This window comes from Hippocampus zosterae, chromosome 2, assembly GCF_025434085.1.
Source record: "Hippocampus zosterae strain Florida chromosome 2, ASM2543408v3, whole genome shotgun sequence".
In the NCBI taxonomy this organism is placed as follows: Eukaryota; Metazoa; Chordata; class Actinopteri; order Syngnathiformes; family Syngnathidae; genus Hippocampus; species Hippocampus zosterae.
Genome location: NC_067452.1, coordinates 19165246 through 19184639, shown reverse-complemented (window position 1 = coordinate 19184639; position 19394 = coordinate 19165246). Strand labels below are relative to the sequence as shown.

At 44.2% G+C, this 19394-nt stretch overlaps 1 protein-coding gene across 3 annotated transcripts; it reads right to left on the bottom strand.

The window, feature by feature from the left end:
* Positions 1-240: 240 nt before the first annotated feature.
* On the bottom strand, positions 241-18536 carry LOC127595723 (receptor-type tyrosine-protein phosphatase-like N). 3 transcript variants are annotated; one of them, XM_052057438.1, is made up of 22 exons: positions 18242-18536; positions 11230-11280; positions 10398-10508; positions 10230-10326; positions 9996-10143; positions 9040-9403; positions 8070-8213; positions 7859-7893; positions 6348-6484; positions 6192-6256; positions 6021-6085; positions 4923-5138; positions 4401-4676; positions 3278-3425; positions 3123-3196; positions 2814-2891; positions 2409-2528; positions 2043-2209; positions 1666-1719; positions 1222-1286; positions 1062-1135; positions 241-959 (listed from the first exon to the last, which is right to left on the bottom strand). In XM_052057438.1, exons 1-22 carry the CDS (start codon positions 18519-18521, stop codon positions 888-890), a joined length of 2841 nt encoding a protein of 946 aa, XP_051913398.1. In that variant the 5' UTR covers positions 18522-18536; the 3' UTR covers positions 241-887. The 3 variants fall into 3 exon arrangements, with proteins under 3 accessions (XP_051913398.1, XP_051913397.1, XP_051913399.1); XM_052057437.1 differs by having other exon boundaries at positions 3123-3425; XM_052057439.1 differs by lacking the exon at positions 4923-5138.
* Between the last annotated feature and the right edge of the window lie 858 nt (positions 18537-19394).

Genomic DNA, 19394 nt, shown 5'->3' with positions numbered 1-19394 from the left:
TTTCTTTTTTATTTTTCGTTCTGGGTTATTCCTGGCTCTATTTTACAAAAGAAAATTGTGTGTGTGTGTGTGTGTGTGTGTAATACACACACACACACACACACATACATTCTATCACAGATTAATTTTTTTAGGCACTTGAGTTTAAACATGTCATAACTATATTCTAATGTTAAACATCCCCAGCCAAGAGTGGCCCTTCTGCGTTGTTGAAGCACACAGAAAAAGAAAAACTATCTGTTTGCAGCACTTCAACACGAAAATATTTATTTATAATTCCACAGTTATAAAATATCTTCTCATTAAATGTAATTTCTCTTTTTTTTTCATTTTCAAAATTGCATGAGGTATACGACAATACAACCAATTCAATGGCACACAGAAAAGGTTTCTGCAGGTGTCATGGGTGGGAAGTTTACTGTCAGATGGATATCAATGATCACAGACCAGTATCAACTCTTCTCTTATCTTGTACTTTAGGAGTAAATCATATGACATTATGCATTTTACCAAGCTTCTCTGTTTCCAACATACACTTCCTGAGACAAAAACATGATGTATGAAACAGCACAATTTACAACAGACCAATACATGAGGCTCCCACAAGAAGACCATCACAGCATCTTCAGGATGGATTTGTGCAGGTACAGCGGATACCTCAATGTTAACTTATGGTGTAATTGCAGATATGTTTTTATATATGGCAAATACATCCCACACAATTAAACGTGGGTTATGGCTGTAAGCCTGTACAAATCCTTCCCAAAGGATACATTTACAGAGTGCTTTATTTTTCATGGTGAGACATCACTGTTAACTTTCAAGGCAAAAGGCAATCAAGAGAGAAAAGGAGGTTAGAGGTCATTAGACAGACATTTGGTACCACTTTACTGAGGCTGCGCTTTCAGGACGGCATTCACCTCCTCAGCCACAGCAGTCAGGGCAAATTCAAACTGGTCCTGAAAAGAGGAAACCCGAACAAAACAGGCAACATCGTCACATTATTTCCTCTGTCTATTTAGATCTTATTTGCAAAATAAGTCTTTAACACAAATGTTCACCTTCGTGCGAACCATTCCAGGCCTCTGGTCACGAATGTGCTCCAGAGTCGCAGCGATGTCCATTTCCTTCACACCTGAGGAAGGAAAACAAAAAACAAAAAAACGAATGTCGCTCTTGTCACTTTTAACTAGGCCAAGCCTTTCAAAATTCAAAACTCACCTTTAGCCATTCGATTTAGAACCATGTCGATCAAGATGTAAGTCCCAGTCCGACCTGTTCCGTTACTATGGAGAAAATGACAAAACAAGAAAACCATCAGTTCACAGCATTTAGTGACTTTCACCAACACCTTTGCGTACATGCACATCCTCAATGTACACACGGTGAATGAAAAGCAACTCCCTACTTTAAAATGCAGTACTTGCTAATTATAACTATTCCCTCGGGCCTATTAGTTGTCTCTTAGGTTTCCATTCGTTCTTTAACGTGTTTTGGCTTCATTAAAGGTTGAGAAACGCAAGCAAACACTCACACAAAAAAGAAAATACCCACCATTAAAATAAATACATGATATATAAGTACAGTATATTAAAACAATAAGAGTTACTTTTCTATCACCGTGTAGAAAATTGAGAAAATGTTGAAATGAACATCATATCAAACCTGCAGTGGATGATGATAGGGCATGCGCGTCCTCGGTAGCATTTATTCACCTTCCTGGGGAGAGACAAGAGGCAAAATGTTGCCCATTGTGAAAGTCTGCAAGGTCAAAGTCAACTAAGGTTTACGTTTGAGTGATGGGCCTCTTGCTGCAGCCACATCAGTCCATGATCATTTTTGTGACTATGCAACTGGACTCAGACTACTAGCTGCAAACCACAAGAATGACACAGACAGATATGTTCAACAACAAACCACTGGCATGACGAGGAGGGTGCGGGACACATGAATGTTTTCTTCACCACATTGTTGTTGGTTTAAGATTAATATTTTTCGTTGCTGTCTCAATGTCAGTCTTTTTGCTCTCTCTGGGGTTGTACCTGCGGAAGTCCAGTAGAGGGCGTGTGGAGGCGGGGATCCCATTAGCAGGCCAACTGAGGAAGTGGAACTGAGTCAGGGTTCGGGTCTCTTGCGTCTGAACATTTTTCAGGTAGAAGCTCCGCACCAGGAAGTCGTTGCACCAGATGTGCTCAGACACCAGGTTCACCTGCAGATAGATAGCAGTCGTAAGGCGTAAACAAGTACAAATACCTAATTACTGTACATATGTGCACAGATTTTTTTTATTATTATTATTTTTTTTTTACAGGAGTATCTGTTCTTCTGCATCTGGCAGATGGAGACAGTGAAAGAACAATTACATCACATAGCATGTGTGACGATGAGGATATAAGCGCTGAGCACACCTCATAAATATGGTAGAGCGAGGAACCTTCATCTGGCCAGTAGCGGTCACATTGTTTCTCTCCCTCCTCCACCAGAGCTGTCATCATGACGATCACCGTGCAGCCCGTCTCCCACACCATCTGCCAACACGTCACATGCACACAGTGGTGGGATAACATAACACCAAGTACAGATATTTTGATACTGAAGTCGACTTTTTAGATATTTGTGATTGATTATTTCCTTTTCTGACATTTTTTAACCCTACATTTGAAAACGAACCTCTGCATTTTCTACTACTTTTCCATAATTGGCTTGTTGCATTTTACATCGGCCTAACATTCAACCATACAGTATTTCAACCATCGATGATGAACTCAGCTCAACGTACTGTATGTCAAATGCAAGCAAAGTGTGTCGCTGACCTGCCAGAAGTCAGAGATGGTGTGGGACAGGGGTCCCTGGGTGGCGATATAGGCCGGCAACCGAGGGTCATGTTCAATCTAAAACCAGGGAGGGAGAGGATGAGGTGATGGGCAAGTTTCCATGGGAACCAGCTGCAATGATGATATTCTCTACTCACAAAAAAATTAAGTTTATTTGGCTTTCGGGTGAAATTTCAGGATGTACTATAAACTTTCGAGGTGACCCTCTGTAAACGTTTTCAGTCTCACCTGAAATCCGAATGATTCTAATTTTATATGTATAGTGTAGAACTCAAAGTAGAGGCTCACGATGGTGCTGGCGTTGATGTAGTCGGACCGAGAAGGGTTGATCTCTGGTTTAAGCTTCACCCTGGTATGATCATCTAGGAGAACCAACATAGGAAGTATTTCTGACATGCTGCACATAGCAGTGTGATAATCCAAAAACTGTTGCTGGGGCTCACAGGGCAGCGAGTGGTGAAAGCGGTTCTTTTTGGTGTTCAGCTCGCTCTGAGCCACAGTAACGCTGCTGGGCTCTGCCTGGTAGGAACACAAAAGCTCCCACTCCTTCAACAGACGGTCTTTGTTGCTCAGGTGGTCCTCCATGTATGCCTTTTTAAAAATGACATCACAACAGTTCGTGTCTCTCATATAACTTAGAATACTCGCAAAAAGTTTGGAATACGGAGCGTCGGGGTTACATATCGGGATGAATTTGAAATGCTCCATAACCCTTCTCGGAACAAACTGTTCAATGCGTCAGTACTTTTTGCAAAACTAGCTGGACTCTAACAAGGAGCTGAAAGTCAACATTTAAAAGAGTTGTTGGATCCATGATTGGATCAATAAATGTCCTGGTTCATTTAGAATTGGTATTTAAATGGTCCAGTATGAAGCTTTAAACAGGGAGCGGCAACTGGGATTATAGTGTCATCAACAGCCTGCAACATGGACACTCTCAGACCGGAAGAGTCACAGAAAGGTGGAGACGTGGATATCCTTATTGGGGGGGAAAAAACAAATATTTTGCCATTCAGCTCCTTGATAGGGAACAGCAAGTTGTGCAAAAAGTAGTGAAACATTCAACAGTTGGATATGTGCCTTCAAAAGTATAGCGAAGATCAAAATAAGCAGAGGTGGATGCATCAGTGAACTTCCGTCATTCAAACAGCGGTGGACCCAGAGGTCCCTCATCCTCTGTAATCATGATTTCAGACTACCCCAGTCCGTCACTGCGTCACTGCTGTTTTAATTCGCTTCCTTCATTGCTCAATTTTGACACTCCTATTTTAGAACCGTAATTATAAACCTGGGTTGCAGCACACAGCTCTATTGATTTAGCAACAGTTTGAACAACTTTACACAAAAGGAAGGTCCACGAGTCCGTCACTGAAGACATGGTGTAAATGCCCACCTCTGCAAACAAATTCACATGTAAAGGGTATTTTAGGCTCATTCTAGAACCCAAAAGTCCAATTTTGCAAACTTTTTTTGTCAGCAGTGTAGTTACAGATCCATCACCGGTAAGCTGATTATTAGACAGAGCTTTGATTTCGAGGAACACAAGGATGCCCTTTTAAAGCGTACCAGAATCATGTGGCCGGTGGAAATGTCCAGGTTGGCCTGTGCAGGCTCCTCGCACCATGACGGCGTGCTGCTGTGGGAGCTGGGACTGGGCTGGGCTCCGTCGCTGAACTGGGACGACATGCTGCTCACTCTTGAGTCGGCGCCCCCAACTGCTCCGGGCCCTCTCCCGGCCCCAGCCGCTGCTCCTCCTCCGCTCGGCCCCCCGACGGCGCCCAGGGCGGCGGCTTCCAGGCGTCCGAAGGCACCCTTGGATGTCATATGCTGGCGACACAGGTCCTGGTGAGCCAGTTATGCATGTTGTTAATTCGGTTCTGCTTTTACTCACTTTTCACCCTTGATTCAGCCAAGGTCCCACTAATTTACAAATCAAATCTATGAACATTCACATTGTATCAAATCATATTGTGCTACTAAAGGCTGAAAACAAGAATACCAGAAAGCATTCAAAATCACATATAAGTTGACAATTTCACTTTGGTTTTTTTTGTGTGTGTGTGTTTCAACACTCACAGTCTTCCTCACCTGGTACTCCTGGTGACTGAAGCTTCCACCCTCAGCCCCGAGGCCCAGCTTCTTGGCCGCCATTCGCTGGGCGTGGCGACGCAAGCAGGTGACGCTTAGGCCCGCCACCAGGATGCCACCGATGCAAGCCAAAGCCACCAGGGTAGAGGAAAGCCAGCGAGAGTCAGGCTGGACTCGGGTAGCCAGGGGCAACACTTTGCCATCATTCTTCACTCGCTAAGGAAGGGCACAGAGAAAAATTTTAAAAATACCACCAATTATACTGCTTGTTCTCATTTGCGGTTAACTGGAGGTTAACTCGGATGACTTCAAGCAAGAGTGGCACCATTGACTGCTCTCCAAACAACCACTCACACTCACATTTCCAAATATGGTTGAATCTGAGTCCTCAATTAGCTGGAGAAAAGACAGATTTGAACCCAGATCTCTTGACTGTGATGCATCTATGCTACCCATCAAGCTTTTCTTTTCCCTGTTGTATTTCATTGCCAGCTAATATTTGGATTGTTTTGGTGTCACTCACTTATTTAGTCCCTTTTAGGATTACAGATACACACAGATGACAGGAATTCCGCTTCTGAACCTAAAAAAACAACTTTTAAGAGGCGCGCTTAACAACTGCAAATGACTGGAGGAGATCAGGGCTGTTCTTTTTTCTTTTCGAGAGGCTAAGTCAAAATAAACTACTGAGTGATGTGGTTGCACAAGAGCACAATTGGGGATGTGGCTGTGTTCAGAATTAAGAACTCACATCTAAACTCATGTTAAATAGGAGGAAGCACACAACTGCCACATTTTAATGGGCCTCCGATTAACCGCAAATAAAGTTCAGATGTTGAAGTCGGCTTTTCCTGACATGTTTTACGTCATTTCTAGAGGAAGCGTGAAGGTTTTATGTTCACACTGACTGCTATTTGCAACAGTTCCGGATTGCTCCCAGCTTGTCTAAGACTTCCTGTATTATTATTACGAGTCGATATTTGTGAATATTGAGTGCGTGACTATTTAATTTCGCTCACTGGATGAATAAATAATCTCCCCCTTCTCTATTGAGCTCTCTTTCTCTTCGTCACCAATACGTTTGTTTCTTGCTGTCACCTGGCCGTCGCTGTTCTGCAGAATCTTCGTGCTTGTCTCAGGCTCCAGGATGCTCTTATCTGGAACTGACCATGTGCAGACTTACAACAGCTTTGTAACACTAAAACTTTGTGACTTAGCTATTACGAATACATAACTATGGCAATCTCCCCAAACTGATTCAATATTAACCTTCTTTCCCCGACAGGTTCATTAAGTTTGGTTTGGTCTCGTAGGTTCTCACTGGAGCGAACACTCTGGCAAAAGGGAAGAAGAGAGCATTCGTTAAGGAAAGAATTCCCAAGTGCTCGTTGATATAAACTATTGTTGGTGACAGTGTAGTCATACTTTTCGGGTATGTTCTTTTCCAGTTTGCCCACCATTGCAAAGTGAGTATCCTTTTGGACCTCCACTGGTTTGGAAGACTTTATGATTGGCAGACCGTCTGGGGCAGCCATTTTGTGCTCCATAACACCCTCTGTGATCTGATGAATATAATGTACTACTGTCACTTTCACACTTAAATATGTAGTGGGGAAAAGTGAACTTGTTCAGCAAATTAAAGTCCCTGTAAGGGGAAAATAAATACAGTATGTCTTATAGGTACAGTATTTTTAAAATGAGGCTTCACAAAACCACGACAAGGCATTCGAGAAAAAAAAAAATCCCAGACATTCCCAAGACAGCCCGAAGTACTGGGTTCACATACTGGCTGTTAAAATAGAAAAAAAATAAAGTCCTGGCCCTTAGTGCTAGCCAGTCCTAAACCCTGGTGCACATGCTAACTATCAAGGCGGACGAATGATGCAATGTTGATTTAAAAAACTGAGGAGTTCTGTTACGTTTCGATCTGGTTATGTTCGGTTTTGATTCCCCATGTGCCCTTTTTTCGCCACCTGTTCTCGTTATCAGTGTTCCTTCTGTGTAACCAATTAGCTCCCTCAACCCTTTGTGTGTTGTCCAGGTGTTTCTCATTGTCTCGTCACTTAGCTTGTATTTAGTTCCGGGAGTTTCTGCCAGTGTTTGTTGGGTCATTGTGAGCTGTGAGTATGTGAGCATACATGTGCTCCTGTCATGTTTTGTTTACTGTCTTAGTTTTGTTTGTTCCTTGTGATTTCCAGGCATTTTTTTTTAGTACTTCGAGTTAGTGTTTTTCCCATTGTACTCCTGTGTGTATTTTTTGTTAAATACATTTTGGTCAATCCACCCTGCTCCTCCCTGCTTTTTGGGGGTCCTACAACTACCATCACGCGAAACGTGACAAGTTCCATTGTAATCTAAGAAGCGGAAGCTCACCTCTGCTTGTTGCAGAAAAAGGGTATCATAATTTTAATATTAAAAAAAGATGAGAATATAGAGCATACAAAAATGTTATTTTTAAGTTTGTTTTTTTTTTAAATAAACTCTGCATTTTGCCAACAACCTGAACTTAACCCTGGAGAACCCACGGGGTCAAATTTGGCCGTAATACAAAATTTGGATTAAGGCATTAAATATTTGAAAACATATTTTGGTGTTCAGTGAACATATAGCAGTCATTGAATGTAAAATTCATCAAATTCATCACAAGAAAAGGGTTCTTGGGTTCTCCGGGTTTAAATGATAAAAAAACAACATTAATTGATATTTTATCTTAATGACAAGAACTTAATTTAGATAAAAACGTCATGCAGCAAGAAAAAGGGGGGAAAAAATCAATAACGTTAATTAATTTGACTGCAAATGTATGTGGACGAAAATGGCCACAAACAAGCTGTAAAGGGTATTCAAAATCCTACAAGGCCTGAGCGTTAAGCGATTGCTAGACAGAAGTAAATAGTCCAGAATGCTGCTGTGCTAATGACATGCCTCATGCTAACCTTCTTTCCGGTGCTGACATTTTTCCCAGAGTTTTCTGGAAGGTGAACACATGACAAGATTAGCGATGATTTGTTGAACTCAATGCGCATTCAAACCGTGTGAGTAGCAACACTTGGCAAATGTGAGTGTGCATCAGTATTCCCATCCATCGTGCATCCTCGCTGAAGTATGACAGTTTGCATTGAAATGTGAGAAGCGTGATGCGGAGACCTTTGGTTGCTTTGTGGCTGAAGGAGCTTTCGAGCTGAAGCTGCTTGAGCAAAGCTGGCAGTTTGTCTCTCTGCTCAGGGGACAAATCTTGGACTTCCAGGCCATAGTGATCCAGCAACTGAGTCAGACGCTGCACAGAACGCGCTGCAAAACAATTCAACATTACGCCGAATATTATTCATCATTTTATCCTAGGTGTGCTGCGAGAAATTATCTATTTTTATTGTCAGTTGTTTGGAAGAAAATTTTTCGAACAAAAAGTATTTTTGTATAGTGTTGTACATTGTACAGTACACTGTAGCAACAAGCAAATATTCTTCCAGGAGATGACAGAAGGTACACAATTAACATGTGAATCCACTTATTGTGAATCGTTTTGCGAAATTGTGTGCCGTGAGATTAAAAAAAAAAAAATTAACCAATGTGAAATATGTGCCATGACTCAATAAGTGTTAGACAACCTTATTTTAGAAGTTTTCCAAATATGGTTGCGGATGTGCAGGGACAGTTGCAACATCATGGAGAAATGTGAACCAGAGGATACTGTATTAACAATGATGGCAACAGAGTTAGAGAAAAAGGTTCTCATTTTTGTTAGTTCGTCCACAACGTTAGCAAAGTAAGATACGATCAATACGCAGGAGAAAAAGAGGACAAAGTATTTTGTCTGCAGAGAAGTTATTTTTAAAGCGTGATCAAAACTGGTATTGTATATAACTGACAGGAAATGAAAAAAAATCATATTTCCTAATTGCTTTAGTACTCAACATTTCAGAGTCTGTACTTTTCTATTATATTAATATTAATGAGCTGTGGTTATACTTTTGCCACTTTTACGGTGTCTTAGTACCTTGTACCACCTCTGTCTAATTTCTTGTGTTTCTTTTATTTTCACCCAACGACAGTATGACCTTGTTGACCTGCATCACATTATTTGGACAAAAGGATCTATCCATTGGACATTTCTCACCGTCTAATCCTGCGAGAGCATCATACTTCGGCACCACGTTGCTCAGCGGCTGCTTGCTAATACCTTCGATTTGGGAAATGTAGTCTTGGTCATAGTCTCGCGGGAAGTCAAGCTCTGGCAAGGAGGAGGCTAATGCAAAAGATTCCGCAGGTGCCCCCCTGTAACGGGAAGCAGGCTGGACAGTGGAGGAGGAGGAGGAGTAAGAGGAGGGTGGAAAGGTGAGGTAATAGGACACCAAGTTCCGGAGAAGTTGCTTGTCTCTCTCCAGAGCCTTTCCTCTGGATCCGGTGCGAGGAGACGAGTAGCGGACGAATGGGGAGGTTGGATTTTCTTCCAGGGAGTTGAGGGATCGTTCTGCCTCATCCTGAAAATAATAATAACCAAGTTCATGTATGTAGCACCTTTTTAAAATGTGTTTAATAAAGTGCTTTGACAGGAAAGAAAAGTACACTTCAAACAAAATAAGATTTTATAACTATTAGCAATAATACCCAAACAGACATACAGGACTGTCGATACTGTCACGTGATCCTTCTCATATATTGGCTTCATTGAGGAACCCAAAAATGCAAGGGCACAACAGACTCAACTGGTAGCAGCAGGGCAGATGTAAATTTGCCCTGTTCCAAAATGGCACCCTGACGGAGAATACTGTTTCATCTGTACTTTTAAGCTTTGCCTTTGGCCCTCAGAAGATTCAAAGACCCACAAATCGGAAAATCACTTCTCAAACAAACTGGAAGCGAATGTTGCAAAGATGCTAAAATGAGAAGAAAATGCTGAAGAAGAAAGAGCTGTGGAGACAATGAGAGTATCAATCTTTTGCGATGTCTTTTAATAATATGTGATTTTATTCTGGATTTGATGCATCTGCATTTGATGGCCCAACTCCTGCTGCAAGTGCACTCCTGCAACACAACAGCTCACATTTCATGCGGTCACTTCTACTTCGCTACCTGTTGGTAAATGTACGGCTCCGGCAGGGGCATCTGCCCATGTATCGAGGACGAAGAGGGGTCGAGTACCTGGTAGTCTATGTGCTGTTGTATTTTTTGCGGGTCGCCTGCCTCTTCTGGTCTCGGAAACCTTCGCTGACTGAGCAGCCTGGAAACACGGGAGTGAATACAAGGATTTTAAAAGGCTCCTTTATACGATCTTCGTTGGCAGACTGCTGGTGTGACATTTCTTACTGATTGCGCTGGTGAAGCTGTGAGGACCTAATTGAGGGAATGTGACTCAACTCTCGTCCGATTGTCGCCTGGGTGATCCCATCCCTCCAGGTCATGCCTGCTCGGCCCGCACGGGTTTTAAGGGTGATATCTGCATTTTTTGCAATGAAAGTTGTTGACGAGACTCACCTTGAGCCATCAGGTCTTTAAGAACCTCCTGCAGCTTATGCAGAGCAGGAAGAGAAACCAAATACTGGACCGGATCGTGGTGAGGAGCCCAGCACTGTCCAAACAAACCATCTGCAAGGGAATGCAGGAGATTACCGGTACATAAGAAGCTGTGTCATACCTAACTCGTTGTAGAACATATTATTGCTCTGTGGTTGTTTTAAATACAGATGTAGGTCTCTTTGTTTTATGTTTATTTTGACCGTAAACTTCACCAGGGTATGAAGTCTCCTTTTAGAAGGATGACTCAATGTCTGCCAAACTGCTGCTTCTTGTGATGTGACTTTACTGCCAATGAGTTGACTGCACTTTCACACGCGCATCAACATGCACTGCAGAGGTAATATGACTCGGCGTGCGTACGTGTGCGCCAATGACTCATCGCACCTCTACTCCCTCTATCTCTGATCAAAACAAGCACGCAGACACACGCACACACCCACAAGGAAAGAACACAGTCGTCAGGCAGGTGATGTCACTGTCACCATAGTAACAGCTTCCACAGACTGCAATTGGCGGATAGCCGCTGACGGTGGAGACGATGTTCACGTTGCACTGATCTATTTAGTCGAGCTTTACACTCGTCAATTGCACCCTGAAACCTAGTGCAAGTAGGAAGCTTTAAAAATGCAGCCATGAAAGCCACAGGTTCATGCTGAGTTGAAATGACATGTCATTAAGTTAGAAGAAAACCGTAGGCTCATTATGGTTTGAGGGATATTGCAAATGGTTATGACTAGAAAGAAGCATCAGGTTGTAAAACTCCAAACTGACGGCCGATGTACAAACTCACCATCGCTGCACAGCTCATCTCTGGTACAAAGCTTCTTCGCAAATAAGCAACCTGTAAACAAGGAACGGACTGAATTCAGTGTAGACCCCCCCTTGGCCCACCCCCAAATAAATAAAGAAGTGAATAAATAAAATGAAATAAAAAATAAAAAGACAGAGCTAGGGTGGATTTTAACCTTAGTAAACGTGTGTTTTCTCCACTTGAGCTTTCTAAATTTTGCGAGGAGGTAAACAGCAGCAGATGGGAGGCCACCCGCTCTGTTCTCATTATTCATACCTGTTCGACTTCATTAAAGTTCTATCATGATGCTGTGTGTAATGTGTGATGATTTCCCGGGAGGCAGGGGTGAATCAGCTGAGTTAATTAAGAGATTTGGGAAAATATAATTTTCATTCCAAGAGAGTCAGTTGGTTCTTCAGGATACCGTGTGGAGTACAAAAACATCACACTGACATGAGAAAAGAGATGCAACAATTGCCGCTGAATGGCTAAATGACTGTGGCTAAAGGCCCACGGGTGCCCATCACGTCGATCGCGATCGACCGGTAGATTGTGGACTGGTCCCAAGTCGATCGTGAGGGGTGTCGAGGAGAAAAACAAACAACCATTTGTGTGTCTTTGTGCATGTTAGTAATATTTTTTTTATTCATGTAAACTGCACCCTAATTAATCATTCTATCAGTCTCATTTTGACAAAAAGTATTTAAAAAATACAATAAAATAAATCATTAAGGTAAATCATTAACCTATGGTGGTTGCGTGATCTGTCACCGGACATTGTTAGTGCTCAGCAGTCTGCAATTGCAGCTTGTGTATGAGCTGTTGCGCTCTATCTTTTATCGTCATTATTCTCATTCAGAGTTTGTTCCGTGTACAATTCACCGAGGGCACGCGCGAAGAATAGGAATCTAGAGGGCAGAGTGAAGGACAGTACTTTAAAACGGCACATGTGCGCAACGATAGTTAACAGGCTGCAAAAATGCGTCGTATGCCTCCGTGCCCGGCTGTTGTTCATTATGCCATGCGTGTGTATGTGCGTGGGCGGTAACGGGTCGATCGCGGGAGGTTGGTTGATCGAAAAGTCGATCTTCGGTCCAAAACGTTTGGGCACCCCTGGAAACGTACAAGGAGCCACCCACACATGCAACACCACCCAACCCACCCACTTGACTCGGGCCACACAGCTAGAGAAATTACAGGAATCTCGTTGGGCTTCTGAAAGGAAAATTTTCACAAAAATTGAGCAACGAAATGTTAACTTGAACATGTACCAAAAACATGATGAAATGTCATACACTGCAAGACCCTTGAAACGATTCCCTAAAAGGAGGTAATGGTTTCAGTGGTGTGCAGGTTCAAGTTCAACAAAAAAATTCTGGGTGGTAGAATGGGCCCAGAAAGAGCCATTGAACATGATTACTTTTCCATTGCCCAACTGAGTTTGCATTCTATTCAAGGTTTCTTCCTTTGAGTGTTTTTTTTCCTTGATTGTTGTCACGTTGCGAGGTGGTGGTGGACCCCCAAAAGCAGGCAAGAGAGGAGCAGGGTGTACTTGACAAATTGTATTAAACAGAGTGAAAACTAAAACCAAAACAAACCAAGTCCAAAGTATGAAACAAAAAACATGAAGCTGAAACATAACAGTGACCAAAACATGACTGAAACAAACGTGACAGCAACAAACAATGACCCGACAATGAGTGGTCTGGAGGGAGCCCTTTTGTACTACTAATAACTACTAAATAATAATAACAACCAACAGGTGTCCAGGTGCAGGGGGAGCCCTACAGTGCCACCTGTTGGTCACAAACAAAATCATGACAATTGTGCTGCCAAATGCTTGTTCATGAAGGGTTCAGTTGATTTTCTGTATTGAATGAAGAGTGTGTTTCTTGACCATGTATAGTGTCTTGAGATAACTTTATTTGTCGATTGGCAAAATAGAACAATAGAACATTGTTTGTACTTATAGTATAATATATATATATATATATATATATATATATATATATAATTTTATTTATTTATTTATTTATAGCGGCTGGAGGTGGCCCGGTAGTCCAGTGGTTAGCACGTCGGCTTCACAGTGCAGAGGTACCGCGTTCGATTCCAGCTCCGGCCTCCCTGTGTGGAGTTTGCATGTTCTCCCCGGGCCTGCGTGGGTTTTCTCCGGGTGCTCCGGTTTCCTCCCACATTCCAAAAATATGCATGGCAGGCTGATTGAACACTCTAAATTGTCCCTAGGTGTGAATGTGAGTGCGAATGGTTGTTTGTCTCTGTGTGCCCTGCGATTGGCTGGCAACCGATTCAGGGTGTCCCCCGCCTACTGCCCGGAGACAGCTGGGATGGGCTCCAGGAAGATGGATGAATGAATAGCGGCTGGATAGCTCAGTTGGTAAGGCATCGGTTTGGCATATGGGAGACGGTGGTTCGAATCCCGCTTGGGGCAAAAAATGAGCACATAACACCATCCAGGGTGGGTCCTTGGGCAAGATCCTTCACGCTAATGCCTACCTCATACAATGATGAGAGACATGACATGCCGGCTCAGACGTCGCCAGGCCAAACAAGGTCTGCGTCCAGAACCAGAGCACCTTGATGAGAAATTGGCTACTGGAACAAAGCGGGGATGGGCGAGATGCGATAACATGGCTCTGTTGGAATGCTATTACTCAAGCAACCCTAGTCAGAGAATGTGGGTTAAATGGTTACTTCGAAACCAGTCACGGTTGACCACGAAACAACTAGTAACTCAGTGTTCCAACATCCACAAACGGCAACTGCTGTCACAACTTGAGCTTGATGAGGTACAATGCAGGTTCCATGGTGAAGTGTCCCAGGCTGGCAGATCAGAGGAGGAGGTCATACCAGAGATTGGGAGGTAAGGCCCAATGAATGAAATGCTGAGCGAGGCAGCAACTGACCTGATAGCTAAGATCATGGCGAGAAGGAAAGCTGGGCAACCTAGAAACCGATTACAACGGCTATGTGAAGTACCACCTGAAAGTCTCATGGAAAGTGTGAATGCAGCACTGAGGACGATCCCTCCCGTAATGATCACGGAAACCAATGAGCTGATATACGCTTCACCATCTGTGATCCTTGAGATGCTTGGCTATAAGGGCAACCATGGGATATGTTACCCACCATGGAGAAGACGGTTGGAGGCTAAGATCAAGGCGGCTCGGAAAGATGTGAGTCAATTGACAGAGAGAGAGGTGTGATGAAAAGGCCGATACCCGAGAGGTACATCCAGATGACCATAACTGAAGCACTCGAAACTGCCAAACAAAGGCTCCAAGCCTTGTCCAGCCGCCTAAAGCGGTACACGAAAGAGAATGAGGACAGACAAATAAACAGGCTGTTCGCAACACAACCAGAGAAAGTGTTACCATAACAGTGGCAGACAAGAGTCTCAGATATAAAGAACTGGACAGCACCTGGCCCGGACATGGTCCACACCTACTGGCTAAAGAAACTCACAGCACTCCATGAGCGCCTAGCAGCACAAATGAACCAGCTGCTGAGGGAAGGGACTCACCCAGGATGGCTAACCGAAGGGCGAACGATCCTGATCATGAAGGATCCCTCAAAGGATGCAGTCCCATCCAACTATCGGCCAATAACCTGTCTCTCCACAACATGGAAGCTTATGTCAGGCATCATTGCGGCTAAGATAAGTGCACACATGGATCAATACATGAACGAAGCACAGAAAGGCATTGGTAGAAATGGGTAGAGATAACAGAGGAGCCAAACATCAGCTCCTGGTTGACAGAACAGTGGCACAAGACTGCAGGTCCCGACGTATCAACCTGTGCACAGCCTGGATTGATTACAAGAAAGCCTATGACTCAATGCCACATACATGGATCACTGAATGCTTGGAGGTGAACAGGACCCTAAGAGCCTTCGTTGCAAACTCGATGATGATGTGGAAAACCACACTTGAAGCCACTTACCCAAGTGTCCATCAAATGTGGCATATACCAAGGTGAGGCACTCTCCCCACTGCTGTTCTGCATAGGACTGAACCCCCTAAGCCAAGTAATCACCAAGACAGGCTATGGATACAGCCTCAGAAATGGAGCTACGATCAGTCACCTCCTCTACATGGATGACATAAAGCTGTATGCTAAGAGCGAAAGGGACATAGACTCCCTGATCCACACAACCAGGATCTACAGCAGCAACATCGGGATGTCATTCGGGCTTGAGAAATGTAGTCGGATGGTGACTAAGAGAGGAAAGGTAGTCCGCACTGAAGGGGTCTCACTCCCTGAAGGAACAATAGCAGACATTGAGGACAGCTACAAGTACCTCGGTATACCACAAGCCAATGGCAACCTCGAACTGGCAACAAGGAAAGCGGCTAGGGCCAAATACCTCCAGCGAGTGAGGCAAGTCCAAAGAAGCCAGCTCAATGGAAAGAATAAGACCCGGGCAATAAACAGCTATGCCCTACAAGTGATCAGATACCCTGCAGGAATAATAAGGTGGCGAAAGGAAGAGATTCAGACCACGGACGTTAAGATCCAGACAAACAAGATGGTAATGGCGAACCAACCAGATATTGTGATCATAGATAAAGGGCAGAGGAAAGCCGTTGTAGTGGATGTAGCGGTCCCAAGTGATGGAAACATCAGAAAGAAGGAACACAAGAAACTCGAGAAATACCAATGGCTCAGAGAGGAGCTGGAGAGAGCCTGGAAGGTAAAGGTGACAGTCGTGCCTGTGGTGGTCGGAGCACTCGGGGCAGTGACCCCCAAACTAGATGAGTGGTTGCAACAGATCCCGGGAACAACATCGGACATCTCAGTCCAGAAATGTGCAGTGCTGGGAACAGCAAGGATACTGCGCAGAACCCTCAATCTTCCTGGCCTCTGGTAGAGGACCCGAGCTGAATGAGGGACGGACACCACCCGAGGGGTGAGATGAGGATTTATATATTCATTCATTCATTCATTCATTCATTCATCTTCCTAAACGCTTGATCCTCACTAGGGTCGCGGGGGGTGCTGGAGCCCATCCAAGCTGTCTCCTGGCAGTAGGCGGGGGACACCCTGAATCGGTTGCCAACCAATCGCAGGGCACACAGAGACGTACAACCATCCACGCTCACACTCACACCTAGGGACAATTTAGAGTGTTCAATCAGCCTGCCATGCATATTTTTGGAAGGATATATATATATATATATATATATATATATATACACACATAATATTCTGAAAGAGAAGCACACAAGGCAAGGATGGTACTCCTGCTGAGTGGCAGGTGAGCCAGCAAGTTCAACTTTGGACCCGAACGTGAGGCCAGAATCACTGTGATTGCACCACCGCAGTGGCTCAAGGAAATGGGCGAGCGTGTGAGTATTACTGTCCCTCTGTGAACACACACAATATTGACTCTTTCTTCAATGGACTGCTCTAGGCCTCATTTCCTCCACCATGATCCCGCTTGACAGGCCAGTATAGACTTGACTGATAACATCTCTATAACATCACTACAACTAGTGGTCAGTGATTAAAAATATCATTTGAAAGATAAGATGTATAGGTTACAATGTTCCAGAGGAGCGAATTTCCGGATGAGAAGATAAGAGAAACGACTCCACATGAAAAAATACTATGCTGAGACGATTGTCAAGGAAGACGCGGATTGCCTTTGAGACAATAAGAGGAGAAATAGTGACTATTTTCAGACTGTTGGCAATGGTCGATTGCCGCAGTCACTGGCTTCAACTGTGCATTTCAATGACAGAGGCTCTCCAACTAGCTGTGTCTCGCTTTTCTCCTTTCATGTGCATCTTGATTGGCTGTTACAGCAGCGATATTCCGATGCCGTTTATCAGTTATTCAAATTTTGAATCACTGCAAAACTATTTGCCAGCAGTTGGCCACCCATGAAAACAGTTGCCGAATCCCGTCGACTGCTCAACAGTTCATTCAAGTTTGGGCTGTAGAGAGTTTACAACTCAAAACAACGTTATAGATATCAATGTTACTAATGTCGTTGTTATGAGCCAGTAATGGGTAACCAAACAACAAGCACTCACATTGTCACTTAAGGATAATCGAGAGTCATCAATTAACCAACATGCTTGTGGGATGAGGTCGGAGTTCCCACAGAAACCCACTCAAGCACGGGGAGACCATCAAATGCTACACAGGAATACCCCCAACCTCGGAATTGTGAGTCTAACTAATTATCCACTAGCTGCATCTCATTGGCTTACAATTCTATTAATTATATTTAGGAATAAAATCTTCGTTTCGGTGATGATGACTACTACACCTGCCACACAACTGTATTCTAATGCTGGTCATGATAGTGGTACTGAGAGCAAGACACACTTTTTAGGTGGTATTTAGAGGATAAAAAAGTTTGAGAACCATTGTACTCGAACAGACAGCAGTGTAATATTCTCATCGTGTAATGCACAGGTATCAAAGTCAAGGCCCAGGGCCAGATCCGGCCCACCAGCTCATTTTATATGGCCTGTGAAAAAATCATGTGCGTCAACTTGCTAAAATCTGTACCAAAATGTCAAATTGTCACGTGTGATAAATAACATTGATATTTTTCTACTCTGTTTACACTCACTTGAACAATAATTGAACACACTCTTATAATCGACTTGACTGATTTCAAACCTAGTAATCTATTAATTTGTTGTGTCCAAGTAATCATTTTGTGGTTTCACTGTCATAACGGCCCTCCGAGGGAAGATGTCACTCCAAAACTTTATTTTTTAGGCTTATCATATCTCCCTGCTCGTTGCTTCCCTCTGGATAACAAAATTATCCATCCGACCAGAAGCCATGATTTGCATCAGATGGTGAGTGGACTCATTACAGGCACTCATATAGGCTACTTGATCATTTACACAAGCGATAATGATGTTGATACAGCAAGTGCATACTATGATGTAGGGACTGAATATTGCTGTTGAATCAGCTCGGGGGGAGTGGTGGGGGGTTTAAGGAGTGTGCAGAGGAGCTCCTCTTACCGTGTCGGGCAGCCAAACTGAAGCGACAGGAGACGTTGAGGAGGAGGCATATGGCCACCCACAGCCGACAACACTGCATGGTCCAGCCGAGATTCACTGGAGTGAAGAGGGGAGTGAGCTGCTCACGCTGTTGCCCGCCTAGCAGCTGTCCATTGTCGAGAATAAGATACAGGCAGCTGCTCGCCAGCTCTCCTGTCTCTTCTGCTGCTGGGATGGAGGCAAGTGGGGGCGACGTGTGCGAATCCTCACCAAAAGGGGGCGCCACAAAACACGACGACATACACAGGAAGTCGTTTAAATTTAAGGATGGTCGCCGTGACTTTTCTGATTGGGGCTGCCAACATTGCTTTAATAATGGACATTTCCAGAGCAAACAGCCATCCATTTGCTAATCTGTTTATTGCCACACGGGTCGCGGGCATGCTGGAGCCTATCCCAGCTGTCTTCAGGAAGTAGGCGGGGTACACCCCGGAGCTGGTTGCTCGCCAATCCCAGGGCAAGCTTAGACGACAAGGGACAATTTAGAGGGTGCCACTAGCCTGCCATGCATGTTTATAGAATGTGTGAGTACCCGGAGAAAATCCACGGGGAGCAAACTCCGCACAGGAAGTCTCGGCCAGACTCGAACCCTATACCTCTGCACTGTGAGGCAGATGTGCTAGCTTGTCGCCCGCTGTGCTGCCCAAAGTAAACATTCATTCATTCATTCATCTTCCGAACCGCTTGATCCTCACTAGGGTCGCGGGGGGTGCTGGAGCCTATCCCAGCTGTCTCCGGGCAGTAGGCGGGGGACACCCTGAATCGGTTGCCAGCCAATCACAGGGCACACAGAGACGAACAAACATCCGCGCTCACACTCACACTTAGGGACAATTTAGAGTGTTCAATCAGACTGCCACGCATGTTTTTGGAATGTGGGAGGAAACCAGAGCACCCGGAGAAAACCCACGCAGGCCCGGGGAGAACATGCACACTCCACACAGGGAGGCCGGAGCTGGAATCGAACCCGGTACCTCCGCACTGTGAAGCGACGTGCTAACCACTGGACTACCGGGCGCCCCCAAAGTAAACATGAACAAGTAAATATTACAATCAAACTAAGTCCTGTGGTCTACTCCATTTTGTGTTTTTGATCCGAGACTAAAGCTGAATT

Bases quoted from the DNA above. Each gene is read 5' to 3' on its own strand.
- LOC127595723 (XM_052057437.1), bottom strand. From the start codon at position 18,521: ATGTCGTCGTGTTTTGTGGCGCCCCCTTTTGGTGAGGATTCGCACACG. The intron at 5,139-6,020 runs GTGACAGCAAGA...GCCCTTCCTTAG, and splicing joins TGCAGAACAGCGACGGCCAG to CGAGTGAAGAATGATGGCAA. The intron at 960-1,061 runs GTGAACATTTGT...TCCTCTTTTCAG, and splicing joins CTGGAATGGTTCGCACGAAG to GACCAGTTTGAATTTGCCCT.